The following is a 20901-nucleotide window of genomic DNA, read 5'->3' on the forward strand; positions in this document are numbered from 1 at the left end:
GAAAACTTAAAGAGAATTTTTCACTTAATAAAATTTGATTTCAATGTGTTGTGTGTGTGGGTGGCTGGCCAAGCCTTACATATATAGGCCTACTACTACTTTCCTAATCCTATTAGGAAAACTAATAAAAAACCTAATTGTTTGACTTTTAAAGGAAAATTCGGCCAAGGCCTTTAAATGGGCCTCTTGGACTGAATGTTTACATAGAATTTGATTCATAAAGTCTAAAAATTAAACTAAGTATTTAAAGAATTAAAACTTAACAAATTGGGCCATTTTAACAATTTGGCCTGATTTTCAACTAAGTCTAGTTTGAACTTCTTGATTGGGCTTGGAACATCTTATTGGGCCGTGTCTTCAAGAACATGGGCTTGTGATCCGTTCTCTCCCGAAATTGGTTCGTTGATGCTCGTAACTGAAATCCAATGCGCCTTAGCTGCAAGATTCGGTTTCTTGGACCAAGATTTCCAAGATTTGAAATCTTGATTTTCTTGATTCTTGAAATCGCTCAAAATAGCAAAATTGGACCAAGATTCAATTTCTTGATTTTCTGTAAAACAAGAAAGTGAATCTTGATTTTCTTTTTCCTTTATATACGCGTCTAAGGCCTTGCTAATGAAGCCTTGAATGATTCCATTAGTTTCATACGCATTTGCCTGGCCTTTGACCTTGTTATTGGGCCTTGTGGTAATTTGAGCCCATCACGTCCTTGAGCTTGAATTGGGCCTTTGTAACTCGTATCATTCCCCCTTCCTTAAAAAGATTCGTCTTCGTATCTGAAAAATCAAATGGAGATAAGTCAGCGACATTGAAAGTAGAACTTACATTGTACTTACCGGGTAGATCAATTTTGTATGCATTATCATTGATCCGCTCGAGTACTTGAAAAGGTCCATCGCCTCTTGGATCCAACTTGGTCTTTCAGCAAATTGAATGAGCTCAAGATACAATGAATTCAGCAGCAAGACAAAGTAAAATTCGGCTGAATTTAGACATATTAAATCAAAAACAAGACACATTAATTAGATGTAATGAAACAGGCTTATTTATGCTATGTAATAACTAAAACATATTAAAAGCATGCATGAAACACATTAAACACAAATAATTAAATTTGTCCAGATTTAAACAAATTAATTACTAACACTTATTTAAGCTGAACTAAAATTAATTCTAACACTTATTTGAGCTGACCTAAATTTAATAAACTAACTCATTTAATTTATTACAGCAAATTAAAAATGCATGAAATTAAATAAAATCGAATTATGCTCAACGAGCTAGAATCAGCTCGAATTGAACTCCGTGGAGCCGGAACAAGTTAATTTAGCTTGCGAAAGTTTTCGAATGGCGCTTGATGAAATGAACCAAGGGCATTTTTGGGGCAGGGTCGTATCATCTCCCCCTTCTTCGAAGCGACTTGTTCTCAAGTCGATGCGTTGGTTCACTCGAACATAGCTCCTCTTACTCGACTTTCCTCGATCGAATGGGACTAATGGCAATTGAGTCCACTGAAAAGAATAGCCATGAGTTAGTAAATAGCAACGCAAACAAACTTGATGTCCAATCATAAGCATAACAAAACAAGTATAACACATGCGAATGGACAGATTCAGATTACCATGCAAACAAGCTAATTTACTTGCTAATGCCTCGTCAAATATTCGAAACAAAAATGGACATGTTTTAAGGCATTCAATCATCTCAAATTGTTTCCACAAACCATGAATAAATCGCGAGTAATAAATCAAATGGTAAACGTAATCGTCACAAGTAGGTATTTGAAAAGGTTCACACAGTTCACAGAGTTGCACAATCATACCATGCATTAATCGACGGACTATAGATTCACTCACACATGCATCATAAAACTTATCAAAAACAATAATCTTTTTATCAACCATAAAAAAAGATAGATCATCAATAAATAAAATAGGACAGTCAAGCACGTTTCGATCTAAGTGTTTTACAAAAATTAAATCATCAACACGATCTTTGTCACTATCCGAGGAGTACAAAAGTGTTTCAAAAGTTTCAAGTATCTTACCTTTATAAGCAGAAGAATAAGGGTCGATTTTACCTTTTCCATTTAATACAAACCTTCGCTCATCGGGGGCATAGTGTAGTCGAAGCTCCGTTGTTGAGTTAACCTTTGTCAAATGGAACTCAAACTTCATGTACAACCACAGAAACTGTTTAAGGCATGAATATAAATTGAAAACAAATTTGACAAATTTCGTTACCTTTTTCAAAAACCAAGTATCAAAACAATAGAAAGTATCTGCACATAATAGATTATGCTTGATTTTCGAACAAAATATACCAAAACAGATTCCGGGTTTAAAAACTTGATTTTGATTAGTCATGCCGAAGTGTAACAAAGATTTTTCATTAAACCAATCAAGTTAAACCATGAGGATTTTCGCATACATACCAACATACATTCAAAACTTTTTTTATTCTCCAAAACAGATTTGCACAAATTCGCAAATTTTACACAAGGCAAATCAAAAGAATAACAACTCACGCTTCCTTTCGTAATGACTTTATCAACCACAATCGAAGAATAACAATTAATCGGATCAAAATGAGGGGATCTTTTAAGAACTAAGTCACCAAAAGTTTCATAAATAATTTTCAAATCTGCACAGGACTCGGTTGCTAAAATTTCCTTACCTCGCTTACCTTCAGGCTCATGTAGTGTGATTTCATCTTCAACCTTGCCTATGTTGATCGTATGAAAGCGTCTTTCATCGGAAAGGTATTGAAGTTGAAAGTTATCTTTCAGTCTTTCGGAAACCTAAAAAGTAGCAACACAACAAAAATTCATATCTTGGTTAGTGGAAACATTCCTCACTACTCGTTCCTCGTCTTTTTTCTTTTGTTTCTTTTTCTAACTCATTTTCTCTTCTTTCTTCAATTTCTTTTTCAATTTTCTTGTCTGTTTCACATTCCTTTTCATTCTCAATCTCTTTTTGCTCTTTTTCATTCTGTTTTTCTTTTTCGATTTCTTTTTCTGTCTTCCTTTCATTACAAGATAGAGATGTTACAAATGAATTAGAACGAAAAGACTCTCGTTAGGTATGTACGGAATGACTTGCATATGAACAGTGATCACCTTTTCGAAATTGATTCTCAGTGGACGAGTTCCTTGGGGCATACGAATGATTACTTGTGATTTCTTTTCCGTCACCTTGGAAAACTTCACACTCGAAACTTGCTTTGCATCGTCTTGAATTTCTCGTTGAATAGGAATCATAATATGAATCTCTTCTCGAATATTCGTTGGATGTTCGTCTTCTTGGCACTCTCATTTTTGCCCTTTCACTTGAATTAAGTTGTCTTCGTTGGGCTCTTTTCTCCATTCGGTCCAATCGCATCTCATTGATAGTAGCACTCAATGTTCGAAGTATGGCATTTGTTTGTTTGACTGCAGCAGTCTGTTCGTCTAACTGTTGTTGGAACTCTATAAATTTATCATGGACCTCATTATGGTCATTATTCTCATCATCGACTTGACCAATTCTATGCATCTTATTTTTTCTTTTGGAATACCTGCAAAACAAACACTCAACACTCGAAAAAAAATTAACAAACCTCACCGTTAATCACTCAAAAAGGAAATTCAAATTCTCAAAGAGGTAGAATTCAGTCTTGTGAGTTATTTAGTAGAGTCTATATCAATCAATTAGAAAGTATATGAACCGTAACTACCAAAGAATCCTAATTGCACTAGGAGTCCAAAAAGTGACGAGGCTCCAATTGATTTGTGTCGCACCGAGGAAGAATTGTGCACACTTTTAAATCATACTAACACAAGAAACAAGAAGTGTTAGATAGTGTAAAGGAAGACTAAAAGCAAAACAAATTAAAACCTACAGCTAAGAATCAATAAAAATTGCTGACACCCGAAAACCCGAAAAAACTGCAGAGTAACTTAACAACTTCGTTCGAGGTGTTCCCGATCTCCAAAAATCACGAAATTTAAAATATAATGTCCTTAAATATTGTATATTTGATATGGAAAGTTTCAGCACTAAACTCAACCCGCTGAATATTTTTTTAATTTTTGTTTGATTTCGTCTTTTTCAATTTTTTTGACTTTTTCTACTGATTTTTTTGCGGGAAATATTTTTTAATATTCTATCACAGTACCACAAATATACATATAAAATTTTAGACCAATCGGACAACGTTTACCTACTCAAATGAATTTTTTTCCAAAAATTTTTCTGGGTAAAAAAACTGCTATTTATTGTTTTTAAAAGGAGATCAGTTTAGAAATCAACCAAGAACACCCAAAACGCCCAAAATCTGATACCAAATGATAAGGGGTCGCACGCGGACCAAGATCGAGTTGCCAAGTCACGGAAAACTTCTATGAAAACGCTAGACGCTTGGATCTGAAAAATAACAGAAAATTAAACTTAGAATCAACAGATTTGAAACGAAACACCCAAAACAATAAAGAATCAGCCAAGAATTGAAACACTTATTAATAGGGATTCTTGGAAGCCAAAAACACGAAATTAAACTTCAAGAAAAGTTTCCAATCAGCCGAATCTGACAAGTAAACACAAAACAGAAAAATTAGACTCAACAGATCACGAAACCCCAAATTGAAGTAGAACTAGGTTTTGTGTGGCAAGAAAAAGAAGAATTATGAATCAAGAATGATTCTTGATGCCTAAGACTGGTGTCGAACAGATTCTTGAAGATTGAAAGGGCTGGAAACGCAACAAGAGAGATTAAAACAATTTAATCAATGAATCGGCACAAGCAGAAAAATTAAAGAGGAATAAACAGCAAGAAAATAAAGAAAAGTCCTAAGAAGCCTTGAAACCAAGAAAGATTTCACAACTCCCTTCAAACGGCTCTAATCTCCTCTCCAATGTAGAACAATGGCAAGAAGAAGGCTGAAGATGGCTCCCACAATAAAAAAAGATTGTTAAAACTACTTCTAAAGAAAACTCAAGAGAGAATTCTTGGAGAAAACTCAAAGAGAATTCTTCACTTAATAAAATCTGATTTCAATGTGTTGTGTGTGTGGGTGGCCGGCCAAGCCTTACATATATAGGCCTACTACTACTTTCCTAACCCTATTAGGAAAACTAAGAAAAAAACCTAATTGATTGACTTTTAAAGGAAAATTCGGCCAAGGCCTTTAAATGGGCCTCTTGGACTGAATGTATACATAGAATTTTATTCATAAAGTCTAAAAATTAAACTAAGTATTTAAAGAATTAAAACTTAACAAATTGGACCACTTTGACAATTTGGCCTGATTTTCAACTAAGTCTAGTTTGAACTTCTTGATTGGGCTTGGAACATATTATTGGGCCGTGTCTTCAAGAACATGGGCTTGTGATCCGTTCTCTCCCGAAATTGGTTCGTTGATGCTCGTAACTGAGATCCAATGCGCCTTAGCTGCAAGATTCGGGTTCTTGGACCAAGATTTCCAAGATTTGAAATCTTGATTTTCTTGATTCTTGAAATCGCTCAAAACAGCAAAATTGGACCAAGATTCGGTTTCTTGATTTTCTTGAAAACAAGAAAGTGAATCTTGATTTTCTTTTTCCTTTGTATACGCATCTAAGGCCTTGCTAATGAAGTCTTGAATGATTCCATTTAGTTTCATACGCATTTGCCTGGCCTTTGACCTCGTTATTGGGCATTGTGGTAATTTGAGCCCATCACGTCCTTGAGCTTCAATTGGGCCTTTGTGACTTGTATCACAATTCTAGTTCAAACCGGATTAAAAAAGGTTGTTACCGGGAAAAAGCCTTAAAATCTAAATCAAATAGAATGGGAAGAGCTTGATGAAAAGGCCTTATCTGCAATCCAGTTGTGCCTCGCGAATACGATATTGCAGGAGGTATTGATGGAGAAGACCTCATCTACCTTGTGGAAAAGGTTAGAAACTCTTTATGCAGCTAAGTCTTTAGCAAACCATTTAGTGTTGAAACAACGTCTATTTACGTTTCGCATGAACGAAGGTGAGCTTCTTAGAGATCACATCAATCAATTCATTACTCTTTTAAATGATTTAAAGAATGTTGAGGTTCATATTGACGATGAAGATCAAGCCATACTATTATTGTGCTATTTACCCCATTCATACAAGTCTTTCAGGGAGACTCTGATTTATGGCAGAGACAAACTCTCGTTCGAAGATGTGAAGGGTCATTTGTTGAGTAGAGACAAACTCGACAATGAGTTTGGTTTGGATAGTAAGGCAAATAGGCAAGCTTCCGTTTTGGTAGAATCAAAGAAACGACACAAAAGGTGTCGCTATTGTAAAAAGTTAGGTCAAGTCAAAGCAGATTGTTATAAACTGCGAAATAAAAAAGCTGCTAAGAGTAACGAGGAAGATGTAGCTGGTGTTAATTTGGTCGATGAAAGCGGTGATGATTTCTTGTTAGTTTCAACGAGCGATAACTCCAAGCTCACATCCGAGTGGATCCTAGATTCGAGATATTCTTTCCACATGTGTCCCAATAGAGAATGGTTCTCCACATATAATTCGGTTGAAGGTGGAGTTGTGCGCATGGGAAACGATTTATCTAGTAAGGTAATTTGTATTGGTACTGTTAAACTTAGGATACACGATGGGACGATTAGGACATTCTCATATGTCAGGTATGTACCTGATTTACAAAAGAATCTCATCTCCTTAAGTATTTTAGACTTGAAAGGATGCATAATCAACATCGAGTCGAGCAACATTAATGTATCTCGTGGACCTCTCGTTTTGTTAAAAGGTAAAAGAACTAGCAGTCTTTATATTCTGGAAGGTTCTACAGTGACTGGTGAAATCGGACGTCCCTCGTTCGTTACAGAGTCGAAACCAACTCGTTTGAAGCGGAGGCAACTTGGTCATAGGAAGGAAAAAGGTATGACCATTTCGTTGAAGAGAGGTTCTCTTTTGAATGCAGGTTTTGAAAAGTTAGGGTATTGTGTTCGTGAAAATTAGACCCAGGTTAGTTTTGATTTGGCAGTGCACAAGTTGAAGGCTACAAGTCTTCCAGCTTCTAAACACAGATTCGACTCAGTTAATTCCCTGAATTGTTTAAGATAGGCCTGTGGCGGGCTTTGGCAAAGATGGCGTTGTAAGAATTCGTGTCAAGGTAGAGATTATTAGAGTTGTGTGACCCAAATTCTAAGAGATTGCTTGCAAGTCAAGTTAAACAAAATATATTTTCTTTCTAGAAGATTTAGTATTTATTATATAATATATTTAGCATTTATTAGCATAGTTTATTTGACTTACTAATTTAGCCTATAAATAGGTTCTTTTACAACCTTGGAAAATACGCCCATTAGAAATTAGAACTCATAACACATTTAGAGAATTTTGTGTTTACGTTTTGAGGGTTCTTTGTTTTCAGGTTTTTGGGGTTTAGTTTTTATCTCCATCTTTTGTACTCTTCGTTCTTTTGCCATTATAGTAAAATTATCTTTGCCCGTGTTATCCTCTTTAGAGAGATTTTTTCTACGTTAAATTTATGTATTAAATTTCTCAATTTATTCCGCTATTTTTTTTGTTGCTTAATCGGGTCAATCCTAGCAATACTCAATAAAGTTAAATATTCAATTAATATCCTTAATAGAAGAACAAAGTTGAATTGATGGCATGAACCAGTTGTTGTTGGCATTCGATACCTTTTTTAAAATATCGATATTGTGATGACAAAGTTAAGAGATAGAAGTATACAACAAGAAACAAATGATTGATTCAAACTAACGACGCCTGTTAATATCTCTTTTTATTGACCGTAATTTTTATTTTATACTTTTCCAAGGATAATTTATGTTGATATCAAGTCACTTAAGTTATGCCCCTTCCCACCATCAACATAGTTCTGTCCTTGCTACTTGGACGACTTATTTTTTTAATATTTATATTTTATACGTTAGTAGTATATAAATTTATATACAATCAATAAATTAAAACTTAAATCTATTTAATGAACCTCGTGTATTGTCTTGATGGTCAAGGTGTTCACTGTCTCAGATGTATTGTAATTCACCAAAAAAAAAATCTACTTAATGAGGTACCAAGCTATAATTTGTAACGTATATAAAATACTTCATGTATTAAAAAATAAAATCCCCATCAAATACTTCATGTATTAAAAAATAAAATCCCCATCATTTGCGTCATGCTAGTATAGTGATGACATTTTTTTTTAACAATCTCAATATAAATTTTGATCAAATTTACTCTTTTTGAGACAATGGCTAAAACAATCCATAGCCATTCCCCAACCCATAAATAAAGATGACCTTAGTCACGCCAAATTCAGCCTAAATAACATTGAATATTTCTTTTAACAAATATATGAGTTGACCCAAATTTAAATAAACTCATTCAGTTTTTTTTTAAATGTTTTCAAATTCAATTTTTTATATTATTCGATATGAAAGCATTAAATTTGTTACCATCGCCATCCACAAATTTTTATAATTAGCAATGAGAGGCTCAAATTGTCCTGTAATTTCACTTCACAAGACAATATTATATACATATATGAGGTAGCTAAACATAAAATATATAAATAAACATATAGTCACAAGAAAATACAAATTATTATTTCATTTGAAGTTGACAACATTTTGCTTAATTTTAATATGAATGATTAGCAGCTGAAACATGTGGCAAGTTGGCGTAATGGATGAGATAATCCCCTAATCTTACAATTTCTGTCTCATCACTTCAAATATTGCCAATATGCTGTGTCTATCAAACAATCTTATCCATAATCAGCTTTAATTTTTGAAAAAGGAATGAATTATTGTTTTTTACTTAAAATATTAGATTTTTAAATATGGTAAAATAAATAGGATTGTATCAACATAGAAAACAGGTGATTATCAAGTTAACATCATTGAACTGTTGCACAATGTTTGGGTTGAATATAGTTTACATTTTTGTGCTTTTTTTAAAATGAAAAAGGGTAAAACAAAAAAAAAAAACTATAATTATGCATATTAGTTTGTGTTTAAATCTGTAATGAGATTGGTCCATCTAGGGTCAGCTCCACTTAACACCGTAGAAAGTTGAACCCACAATCATTGGAAGGTGAAAAATATAAAGAAGTAAATGGACAACAAGTAATAGACTAATGGGGGGAGGGGGTTCGGTGGTCCAACGAGCCCAAGCACTAACATTTTGGGAAATTGGACCTAACCCTCTTGATTGGTCCACCTAATTGACTCCTTCCCAAATAAGCATATTTTATCCCACCAATTAATATAAACACAATTTTTATATTAAATTTGTATAACATTAAGTATTAATTTGTTGATAACAGAGGTGATCGCGATCTGGATCAGGTCTAAATAGAATTTTAGGTCCGTTTTTAAGTTTGGGTTTGGGTTCAGACTCAACTCAAAAATTGAGTCTAAATTTTTTTTAAGCCTGACCTAAATAAAAATGCTAAAAGTCAAGTCTAATACGTCCGTATTAAATTTTTTATATTATTATTTTTATAAAAAATTAAATTTTAAAAACATAATACATTAAATACTAAAAGTATTAAAATAAATGTTTCTCAACAAATTGAAAATATATTTTAAAAAAATATTTATACTAGAAAATAAATACCTCTAAAATAATAGCAAAATTAACAATAAAATAAGAGTTCTAAAGAATAACAACAAAATAGTAGCAATATAATAGCGAAACGGCACTAAAACAACAACAAAATTACAGCAAAAAGTAATAGGTCTTTTTGTAAATTTGGATTGGGCAGAGCCCAAGCCAAAAAATTCACCCAAGACGAAGCCCATTTCATTTTTTACCCAAACCCATTTTTAAAACTACATTTTTATATAAACTCTCTTACTTTTCGAACAAGCCTTCGGATCGGACCACAAGTTTACTTGATTATGATAACAAAGAATATATATATACATATACTGGGTTTAAGGAATATAATAACTGCCCGTGCTGATGGTTTTAACCACGGGGGATGAAGGTGAAATGAATTTGGACATAAATATTATTAGATAATTGAAAGCCAATTTGCATTTGACCCCATAAGCATAAGCAAAAGCTGTTGTTGTTATAAAGAATGGAAAGACGTAGGAGACAGGGATAAGGGTCTGGACTCTGGTGTTTCTTAACTTTTTAATTGCGTAAATAACAAAGATATTTAGGGTCCAGATGTTTTTAATATTTGATTTTACAATTTTTTTATTGAGAGCATACTCGAATTTAGGGGTTTGAAGTCGATCTTCTTAAAATAAAAAATTTTCTATTTAGGTCTCTTTATAGTTTATAAAATTTTAAATTAGTAATGATTTGTATTTTGACCTCCCAAAATAATAAAAATTTAATTTAGTCTTTTAAAAACTATAAAGATGTAAGCTATTAAAATGACAAAATTACATTTTATTATCGTAAAAATATATAATTTAATTTTAGTCCTCAAAAGATTTTCTAATTTCGCCTAGAGGGCATAATGTATTTCACCATTACACCTAATATTTGTTGATAATATTAAGATTAATTGATTTGATTTACCATTATAGGACAAACGGTAGCATTTGCTAACATTTTTATTTTAAGAAAAAGGGATTAATTATAGTTTTACTCTCTTTATTATATTAAAATTTGAGATTTAATTTTTCAACATTAGTAAGTTCATATAAATAGTGTTAAGTGTTAATGGATTCAGGAAAGTCCATGAGTTAATACAATGTTATTAATTTGAACATATACTAATAAAAATATAAAAATAGGGTGAATCATAAAAATAGTCACTTCTATTTGTCTCAAATTACATTTCAGTTATTTATGTTTGAAATATTACGTTTTAATCACTTATGTTATCGTTTTGTTACGAAGGGGTCACCTTACCGTTAAGCTTTGTTACCTCCCTGATGGCGGTCCTACATGGCAACCCAAATGGGTTTTAAATGCCAGCTTGGATGTCCTATGTGGCAGTTCAAATTAAATTTATTTAATTAAAAAAAACCTATTTTCATCCCAGCAATTGGACATCCAAGTTGGCATTTAAAATCCATTTAGATTGCCACATAGAACCGCCGTTAGGAAGTTTAACAGTAGAGTGGCTACTTGGTAACAAAACGATAACGTAAGTGACTAAAACGTAACATTTTAAACATAAGTGACTAAAATGCAATCTGAGGTAAACAAAAGTGACTATTTTTTTATAATTTACCCTGTAAAACTATGAAAGTCAGATTATATTAAATTAAAGTAGAATAATTATAATAAAAAGATTAAATTCATTATTAGAAAAAAAGAGAGAGAGAGAAGGGGGATTGAGATGGTTAAAATATTACCATGAATTGGCTAGATTACAATCATTTGCAACTTACTATATATTCAACATTATCATCAAATTGAGAAAAAAATTGAAGTAATTTAATTGGTTATAATATACAGCTTTCCTCAATCCTTTACCTTTGCTGTCTTTTGTGTATATATAAAGAAAGAAAAAGGGCATTACCATGAAATTTGTACCTAACCTCAACATTCACTCAACTTATTATTTGACAAGTGTGAATGTTTGTAGCAAGGTAGAGAAATAATAGTACATGGGAAGTGACCAATAATTTGTGCATGTCCAAATCAACAAACCTATACATAATTGGGTGAATGTTTCTTTTTTTAATGAACAACCTCGATATGCTTGGTTGGAAGCTAGGCGTGGAAGATCAGGTAGATATTGCATCAATGGTGGTGGGGGATGCACGAGGGAATCATTTTACACGTTAGGTTGATTAAAGCGTTAGCTGACGTTTTGAATGGTAAAAGGTTAGACGGAAAGATGGAAAGACGTGTGGGAATTTTAACCAACAGATGGCGAAGCAATAGAAGATTATTAACGGTGGTTTAGATGAATGGTACGTTTATTTGTGGTTAGCGTAAAAATAACAGTAGTAATATGATTAGATATTGTAGCGATATTATAACGTGAGACAAAAAATAAGCTAAATATACCATGCCGCACTACCTATCCAAACTCACCAATTCTCAATGCTCATAAAAAGATGAAATAATATCATAAAGGCTTAATAATAAATTTGGCCATTAGCGTTTGCATGTTCTGTCAAAATGACCTTAATTGTATTTTTGAGCTTTTTTTTAACCATCACCTTTGTCCTTTTTTTTCAATCCGTTTTTCCAATAGATTTAATGAATAAATTTAAGGTTTCAAAATTTCTTTTCTTTCAAAAGGTTTCAATCTTTCGTACGTTTGTTTATTGATAAGCTTTTCTATTGAGTTAGTTTTTTTAGATAATTACGTTTATTTACTTTAAATTAAGAGTTATTTTTAAATTTAATGTATTTATTTTATTATTTTTTACATTAATTATCTTATTGGGTTATCTAAGTAATAAATTATATCTCATTAAAAATATTTCACATATGAAATTCCACATCATTCTCGTTAATTTTTTTAGCGTTATTTTCATTAAATTTGTTAGAAAAACCAGATTGAGAAAAAGAACAAAGGTTGATGGCCAAAAAAAGCTCAAAAATACAATTAGGACCATTTTGACAAAACATGCAAATGTTAGTGACCAAATTTGTCATTAGGCCTATCATAAATAACCTCTAAATGTTTATCAAAATTTGAATATATTCCATCCACGTTGTATACTTAAAAGTGGATTATAAGTTTCATCTTAAAAGTTACTTGTACTTCTTAAACAAGTAAAATTTAATTTTGGGTAAACTATAAAATAGTTACTTATGTATAGTTTAAATTACATTTTGATCACTGAATTTTAATTTGTTACGTTTTGCTCACTATCGTTATCAATTTGTAACATTTTAGTTACTATGTCATTACCCGTCGTTAAAAACATTGCAAAATCAGATATTGCACAAATGGTGTCGTTAAATGTTGACTCCAGGGACTGAAGGCACAATTTCCCCTTATCCTTCCCTTTCTTTTTCATGTGAGATCAGATGGGTTTTATATAGTTTTTTTTTTAAAACTTTTCTTCTTCTTTTTTGTCACTTAATTTTATTCTTTTTTATTTATTCTTTTTATCTCTTCTTTTCCTTTTCTCTTTATTTCTTCTCCTTTTACAACCCTAATCGTCACCCAACTATTGCCACCGTTGTCTGGTGATGTTTCAGACCAAACTCACCTCCAAAATGCTCCCCCTCTTCATCATCTCTCACCTTCTCAAATTAGATTTCTTCAAAATTCTCTTGAGAGCTTCGAAAAACACAAAGCCAAAGATTGGGAACGTCTAAGATCCGTCCCGCACAAAGTACAAGTACTTTTCGAAAAAAAATTATTGCTATAAATATCACAAATCGGCTCAATTTTCAAAAATTTAATTTCCTACTATGACAGAAAACTGTTTTTAAACCAGATTATTTCAAACATTTGTGCCACATTAGACTTTCATAACATTTTTAACGTCAGGAAATGACACGGTGACTAAAATGTTACAAATCAATATCATTAGTAACCAAAACGTAACAAATTAAAGTTCAGTGACCAAAACGTGATTTGAACCATACATAAGTGATTATTTTTGCAGTTTACCCTTTAATTTTTATATTCTAAAAATAATTGTATTTCAATACTTCAATTTTAAAATTCTTAAAATAATTATGGTAAAAGTACCATAGCAATCCCTGTACTATAACTTGGATTGCATTTTGTTCTTCTACCAGGAAAATGGATAAATTAGTCCATGAACGTTAGATGAAGGAGCAAAATAGTCCCTCCATTAAAATTGTGCCGTTAAAGACTGATTTTGGTGTTTTATATATAAGGAAAAATAACAAATTTAGCCCTCAATCTTTACATCTATACTCAATTTGATCCCTACTCTTTTATTTGAAACAAATTGACCCTCAATCTTTCATTACTAATGTGACACTATTTTATTTTATATGACTTATCAACGAATAGTTTAGATTTTTTAGAAAATTTAAAAAATCATAACTATATAATTTAAACTAATTTACCTTTTTTCTTATTTAGATATGTACCATATCATTATTATTTTAATCTCTTCTTTTCAGAAATTAAAATATTTTAATATATTTATTTTTAAAAAATAGAGTTAAGAATTAATTAATAATTTATGATAAAAATTATTAATGTATTTTGCTTAAATGTTATCTTCAACACATATTACCATTTTATCTTTTCAGTGACAAAGATGAAATAGGCAAATTAACAAATCATAATAACCCATAATTCTAATTCAAGATATTTTCTTCTAATTTAAAAAGGGGAGGAAAAGAAAATAACACTCAACAAAACAACTTCAATTCAAATGAAACTTAGGGTATCTTTAGATTAACGGTGCATTTATCTCCGATCAGGGTAAAAATAGCAGCAATGATGAAATTAGTTACTACAGTGATGAGAATAAATATTATAGCATGAGACAAAAAGAGAGCTAAACACATCCATCCAAAAGGACTTATTGTTACATGAATTAAATAAATTAATATATTCATACGTTAATGATGAAAGTACTAGTATTTGCATTATTCTTTTTCTACATATTACGAAAGGGTTCATATGATAGTACAAGCGTTGGGATTTTCATCACTAAACAATTGGGGAGCATAGACGTAATGAACAAAATATGGAGCACTGGCATCTGTACTCTTCACAATCTTGTTTTCACTGGATTCACCCACTACTTTCACTTCTTCCTTTTTGGCTTCAACTTTTACAATCTCCTTCTTTTCTTCCTTAGCCTCCATTGTTTTTGAGCTTATCATCTCTGCATGTTTATGCACTTTCTTTTTAATGTATGATAACAATTTTTCTGGTTCCATTATTCCTTCCACTGTTAGGGTTTGTGCTTTCACATCACTCTTAACACTATAAATATCTGCATTCATCGTAAAAGAAAACTTAGGAAGAGACTTGTGATGTCGAATTTAGTAAGTACATTCTTACCTTTATGCTTCAATAACTTGTTGCGTAGATCCTGCTCACACTTGTCACAATGTAGATGAACTTTTATCGATGTAGTGCGTAAAATTGGCTGCCGCTCGAAAATACAATGTAAAATATTTAGAAATTAATTTAATGGCTTGTGATTGGGTAAAAGCACTATGAAGATCTTTATATAAGGAATCAGATTGTATTTTATCCCTTCTATTAAAACTATGGACCAATTAGTTCATATATATTAGATTAAAGAGGAAACGTGGCACACCACATGTAATTATTTGGTCATTCTATCAACAACGTTAATTTTTAACAATAAAAATAGATGAAATTTTAACGTAAAAAGACCAATTTGTACTTGATCTAATGCATGGGGCGAAGCCAAAAAATTTTGATCATTAAAATATTTGGGCAAACAATAAAATTTGATATATTGTAAAATAAACTCTTCACTGTTCAATTTTTATTTTTATTTTCTTAGTACTTAATACACAATGAATTGATTATAGTAATTTGTAAATAATATATAATTAATATTTAGTAAAAACTAATATCAAGTAAAAATAAAAATTGTTTGTTTGAAAGAAACTTTTTAAATTTTACACGAACTTTTAACTAAACTTTTTAAAGCAATATTTGTTAATTAAATTATAATTTTTTAAATGAGTAATTATCGCAATTTCTATTAAATTATAATTATTTTTAAATGTATAATTATCACAAATTTTATTTTACACCAACTTTTTAATTAATAATAATTCTAAATTAAATATTATATTATTTTACATGTCAATCTAGTAATATGTTAGAAAATAAATGATATTCTCATCGGTTCAAAAGTTTTTACAATTTTGTGCTTTTATGTGTATATATATACACGAGTCAAATTTTATTATGAGTCCTTATATTATGCGTAAGTTATTAATTTTAGTCTATGTACTCTAATTTGGTTATTTTAGTCCTTTCACTTTTTAAAATTTGAAATTTAAGTCATAATCAAGTGTAGCCATTAAATTTTACTATTTTAAAATTTTATTGGGAAACATATTATTATATGTATAATACCATGTCAACATACTATTTCTACCATACTCAAAAATAGTTACCTCATTTTAATTAATAGATTTCAAAGCTACAATTTAAGTGAAGACTGAAATTTCTAAATTTGAAAACATAAAATTAATCCACAACTTAAGCATAATATAAAAAGTAATAATATAATTGAACTTGGGTGAGAGAGAGAGTATAAGAGATCGATTTATCAAAATATGCTGATCTTTTTTTTAATTTGAGAATCTATGTTGTTTTTGTTTAATTTACCAAAATATGTTGAATTTGGACAGAGAAAGGAAAACATATTATATAGGGCGCGTTTTTAATGCAACATCAATAAAAAGTTACCGTTGGCTTGAAAACACGTCCTATAATGCGCATTTTTATTTCTCTCTTTTGAAAATGCGTCTTACAAGGTGTGTTTTTACTGTCATGTCAATAAAAAATACACTCTGTAAGACATATTTTTACTTTCTCTCTTCAAAAATAACATATATTGGTAAATTAAAAAAAACATAAGTTCTCAAATTTAAAAAAAAAAATCATAAATCACCTGAGTATAAGAAGTAATAATAGAATTTAACCTGGGAGGGTGAGAGAGAGAGTAAATTACCTTTTTGGTTTCCTTGGGTTTGCTGGGTGTAGTTGTAGCTTTGTCCTTGTCAGGGATCTTAATCTGAGGCGACAAAATCTCAACCTTTTTATTGCTAACTTTTTCAATCATCCTGTGGATTTTTATTACATCAATCACTCCAGTAACCTTAATTTCACCTTTCCCAACATCAAATTCTACACCATGAACCCCTGCATTTGCATTTCGTATCACAACCAGTATTCACCACCGTTAATTCATCATCATCAATGAAAATAGGATAGCATAGGCTACCTTGAGTCCTCATGAGAGGCTTTTTAATATCGGATGCGCATTGCCTGCAATGGAGATTCACTTTATAAACTGCAGTGATCACTCCCTCCGTCTTTGCTGCCATCTTTTGCGGCCCCAATCGATTAGCCAGCCCTCACTAATAAAGGACACTTATATACACACAATGAAAAACTTTAATGAAGCAAGAAATTAACCAGACATTCTAAGGTTGTCACCAAACATGCCTAACACCATAAGCATGATAAATGGAGGAAAATTAGCCATGTTGGTAGGAATTGTTGAGGGTGGCTCACCTACTTCACATTTTTACTTGAGATAGTCCCCAAACACACCACCTTCCACTATCTTAATGATGAGACAAAAAGAAATTCTAGAAACACGAGCATCATGGCATTAATTAATTAATTAATGCATCACCATCAGTCAAACATGTTTTTAGGTACTTAAACACTCGCACTTGGGTTTCCTCAACATGAAGGAAGGCCTTGTACATTCCAATGCCTCCAGATTAAAAGTTGTTATTAGTCCATTGGGAATGAGCTATTGGATCAAGGAATTGGTTTTGGACCATTTGGTGTATGCGTTAACCCCTTCTGTTTTCTAACCTCTCAAATGGAAAAATATCATATTGAACCCTTTATATTTTATAAAATTATAAGTTAGTAAATGATTGACCCTAAAAATGATAAAATTTTAATTTAATCCTTTAAAAATCATTAAGATATGAGCTAATGTAATGATGAAATTGCATTTTAACTCTCATAAAAATATATAACTCAATTCCAACCCCCAAAATAATTTGACTTCATCTCTAGAATCAAGTATTATAAAAGAAATCGAGTGTAAGAAAAAGAACAAGAGGGGGAACACGTCTCTGATATCAAACCAATAGGCTTACCTTAAACACTCGATCCTATGCACCCCACCCTCAACTAAAGAAGCAATAACAACTGCAGTAAGAAACGGTGCAAAAACATCTAAGGTAGACTCGAATTCATGATAAGACGTGAAAGATAAGGCCACCCACACTAAGCGATGAGTCACCTCATTAGCATTCCATTAAGCAAATATGAAGGGAAAAAAATACTCTACCTTTATTTTCCTATAAATAAAAAGAAAAACTATTCAACTAAAAAATTTATCTCGGAAAAGAATTGGGATGTAAGGTAGCTTTGATAGTTTTATACATTTTTGCATATTTTTGTATATATAATTAAATTGTAATGATTTAGCCGTCATATTTTATATTTTATTTATATAAGATCAGGCACGCCACATAAATTAAAATTTTTAACCATTTATTTTATGTATATAAAACTTTCAATTGTGCAATAAATATTAATATATACAATACTTTAGATCAATATGATAGAGATATCGATTAGTTCGAAAATTTACATGCATAACAACTATAATTATATCGATACATTTAATGGTTGACTTATTAGAATATTGATCCTACAAAATATACGAAAGAATTACACTAGTGTAAATAGATATATACCCAATTTTAGATCAATATGCTAAAAATATCATATTAATTTAAAAATTTACGTGCATAACAATTATATATATAATACATTATTAGAATATTATCTTTAAAAATAGTGTAAGTAGATTCTTATATATACATATACTTAGCATCTAGGAGATGCAATTTTTCAAGAGTTCTAACTTTGTCTTTGTGTCCCATCAGATCCTTTCAAGGTTTGTCTACAAACTTATGGGCTCCAAAACAGCTAGCCAGACCATAGAAAGGCCTTTTAAGTGGAAACAAAGGTAAATTGGTAATATGCGGATAATTCCTTTACTTTCACAAAATTTGAGATTTAGTCCCTCTATTTAAAAATTTAGTTTTCCCTTATTCTTCTTCTTTTTTTAAAATTTAAAATTTCAGTCTAGACATTAAAAATGTAAGTATTTTTTTGTTAAAATTTGTCAATTTAAAATTTTGATTAGGTCATCATTGGTTCCATAGAAGTATTTGTATAAGGAGTCATATTGCATTTTGCCTCTTTTGCTCAAAAAATGAAAAAAATAATCCATGTATATTAGATTAAAGAGCAAACTGATTCTTTCTGTTAAAAATTTAATCCATTTCTATTGCTAAAAACTTATGTAGATGATGGAATAACCAAATATTTATACATGGCGTGTCATGTGTACCTCATCCTGACATATAGGAGCCAGTTTTTAACAGTTGAAATGAACGAAATTTTTAATAGAAAAATTAATTTACTTTTTGATCTAATATGTAAAGACTAATTTACCCATTTTTTTAGTAGATGAGATATACGAGTACTTTTACCGATTATCATCATATGATGGCATATGATTGATAAATTTTTATATAAACTACCAATGATGACAATTGAAATTTTAACACTTATAATGCGGTAACCAAATCTTAAATTCTGTACAAGTAGAAGGACTAACATCACATTTTAACCCTTAGTAAAATATCTCTTGAAACTGAAAAGGATAGGGCATTTTAATCTAAGCTTCCATGGCGGCAGCACGAAAATGCCAAGAGAATATAAAAAGAAAGTGGGAACAAAGAACATACGAGCTCAGTGGTCAAAATCATTACAAATTTCGAATCGGCCATCAATATGTCGGTAGCACGAAAAATGCAAGCTTGAAACAAAAGTCAGGTTGGCCCCTCAGCATAGTTTAACCAAAGGTCATATAGTTGCGTCATCTGAGTTACGTCAACATTCCTTCAACGTTTTACGTTTGGCATGCCATCAACAACACCATCCCCCCACTCAGACTTATTGTCAACCAATGCTCAATTTTCAGTCCACGCGTTATTTCTGCGTTTTTTTTACCTTTTATACGTCCCATAGAATCCGCCGTTCCCTGGGTTTCATTGTTCTGGGTCCCCCGGACCCGTTCACCTTATATATGGTATTTGGTAAGCACAAAAGAAAGCACAAGCAAAAACTTGCCCTTTATTCAGTTTCAGATGGCAAGCAAGAAGAGAGTTCATGTCTGCAATGGTGAAGATGAGGAGCAAGAAGATGAGAAGATGGAGCAGTTCTTTGCCCTAATAAGGAATTTCCGTGAAGCTGTTAATAGGAGAAAAAATGAGCTAAGACAAAGGGATGAAAAGATAAGGAGGGTCGATGGTAAGCAAACAAGTTGGGTTCCAACTTTTGAATGGGCAGATTTTGCCGACGAGATTGAGTTTCGGAGGCCATCTACAATTAACAATAAAGAAGAAAAAGGAAAACATGAAGAAGAGGAAGAAGGATTAGATCTTAGGCTTACCCTTTAGTTACTACCATCGATTTATCTCTATGAATGTTAATATATAATTACTACTTAAAAGAAAATTTCTTACTTTTTTTTTTTGTATTTTAATTGATTGTCTGTTATTTTGTCTGTTGATGCTTTGACAAAGGAAAGGTTTTGGTTTTGCATTGTTGCTTCCTTATTTAAGCATAAGCGATGTTTTCAAAAGGCAAAAACTTTTAGCGACGCTTGCAATCGTCGGGAAAAAATGCTTGTTGGTTCTTCCTATCGACGCTCTTTAACGCGGAATTCTGACTAAAATCTCTTGATTTGCTTTGTTATTGTAATCTATTGGGATTTATTGGTCAGATTAGGCATCCATTCCACACATAATTTCAAACTCTAGTTAAGTTTTTATATGATTCATCTATGAAGAACTAACTCGAAAAAACTATCTTATTAGTGTCGTATGGATATTCAACACTCAACACATCGGAACTTGCGAAAAACAAAAAGGAGAAATCAAACAATGGACTAGCATGACCAAGACACTAGTGTCCCAAAGTGAACCCTAGGTTTAATCCTTTAAAAAAATTTTAAAAAGTTATAAGTTTATAATTTAATTTTGACTCTCAAAGAAGAATGGTGGGCAACTATGGTTAATTCATTTAGGCTAATTAATGAAGAAGAAATAGAAAAAGACAAAAATGAAGAGTCGGATGCAAGTTCTAGTAAAGCAAAAGATTGGCAAATGAATAAAAAGAAGCTAAGGATAAAGGAGGAGGAGGAGGAAATGAAGAAAAGAGATGG

The 20901-nt window shown here is 31.4% G+C and overlaps 2 protein-coding genes across 2 annotated transcripts; one reads left to right on the forward strand and one right to left on the reverse strand.

Moving 5' to 3' along the window:
* Positions 1-14433: 14433 nt before the first annotated feature.
* Positions 14434-17072, reverse strand: LOC105790416 (heavy metal-associated isoprenylated plant protein 4). The gene is made up of 4 exons (XM_012617997.2): positions 16855-17072; positions 16582-16772; positions 14922-15009; positions 14434-14853 (listed from the first exon to the last, which is right to left on the reverse strand). Exons 1-4 carry the CDS (start codon positions 16955-16957, stop codon positions 14531-14533), a joined length of 705 nt encoding a protein of 234 aa, XP_012473451.1. The 5' UTR covers positions 16958-17072; the 3' UTR covers positions 14434-14530.
* A 2627-nt stretch (positions 17073-19699) lies between these two features.
* Positions 19700-20279, forward strand: LOC105790418 (protein NIM1-INTERACTING 1-like). Its single transcript, XM_052635279.1, has one exon. It carries the CDS (start codon positions 19823-19825, stop codon positions 20132-20134), a length of 312 nt encoding a protein of 103 aa, XP_052491239.1. The 5' UTR covers positions 19700-19822; the 3' UTR covers positions 20135-20279.
* Positions 20280-20901: the final 622 nt, after the last annotated feature.

This window comes from Gossypium raimondii, chromosome 8, assembly GCF_025698545.1.
Source record: "Gossypium raimondii isolate GPD5lz chromosome 8, ASM2569854v1, whole genome shotgun sequence".
NCBI classification, from domain to species: domain Eukaryota; kingdom Viridiplantae; phylum Streptophyta; class Magnoliopsida; order Malvales; family Malvaceae; genus Gossypium; species Gossypium raimondii.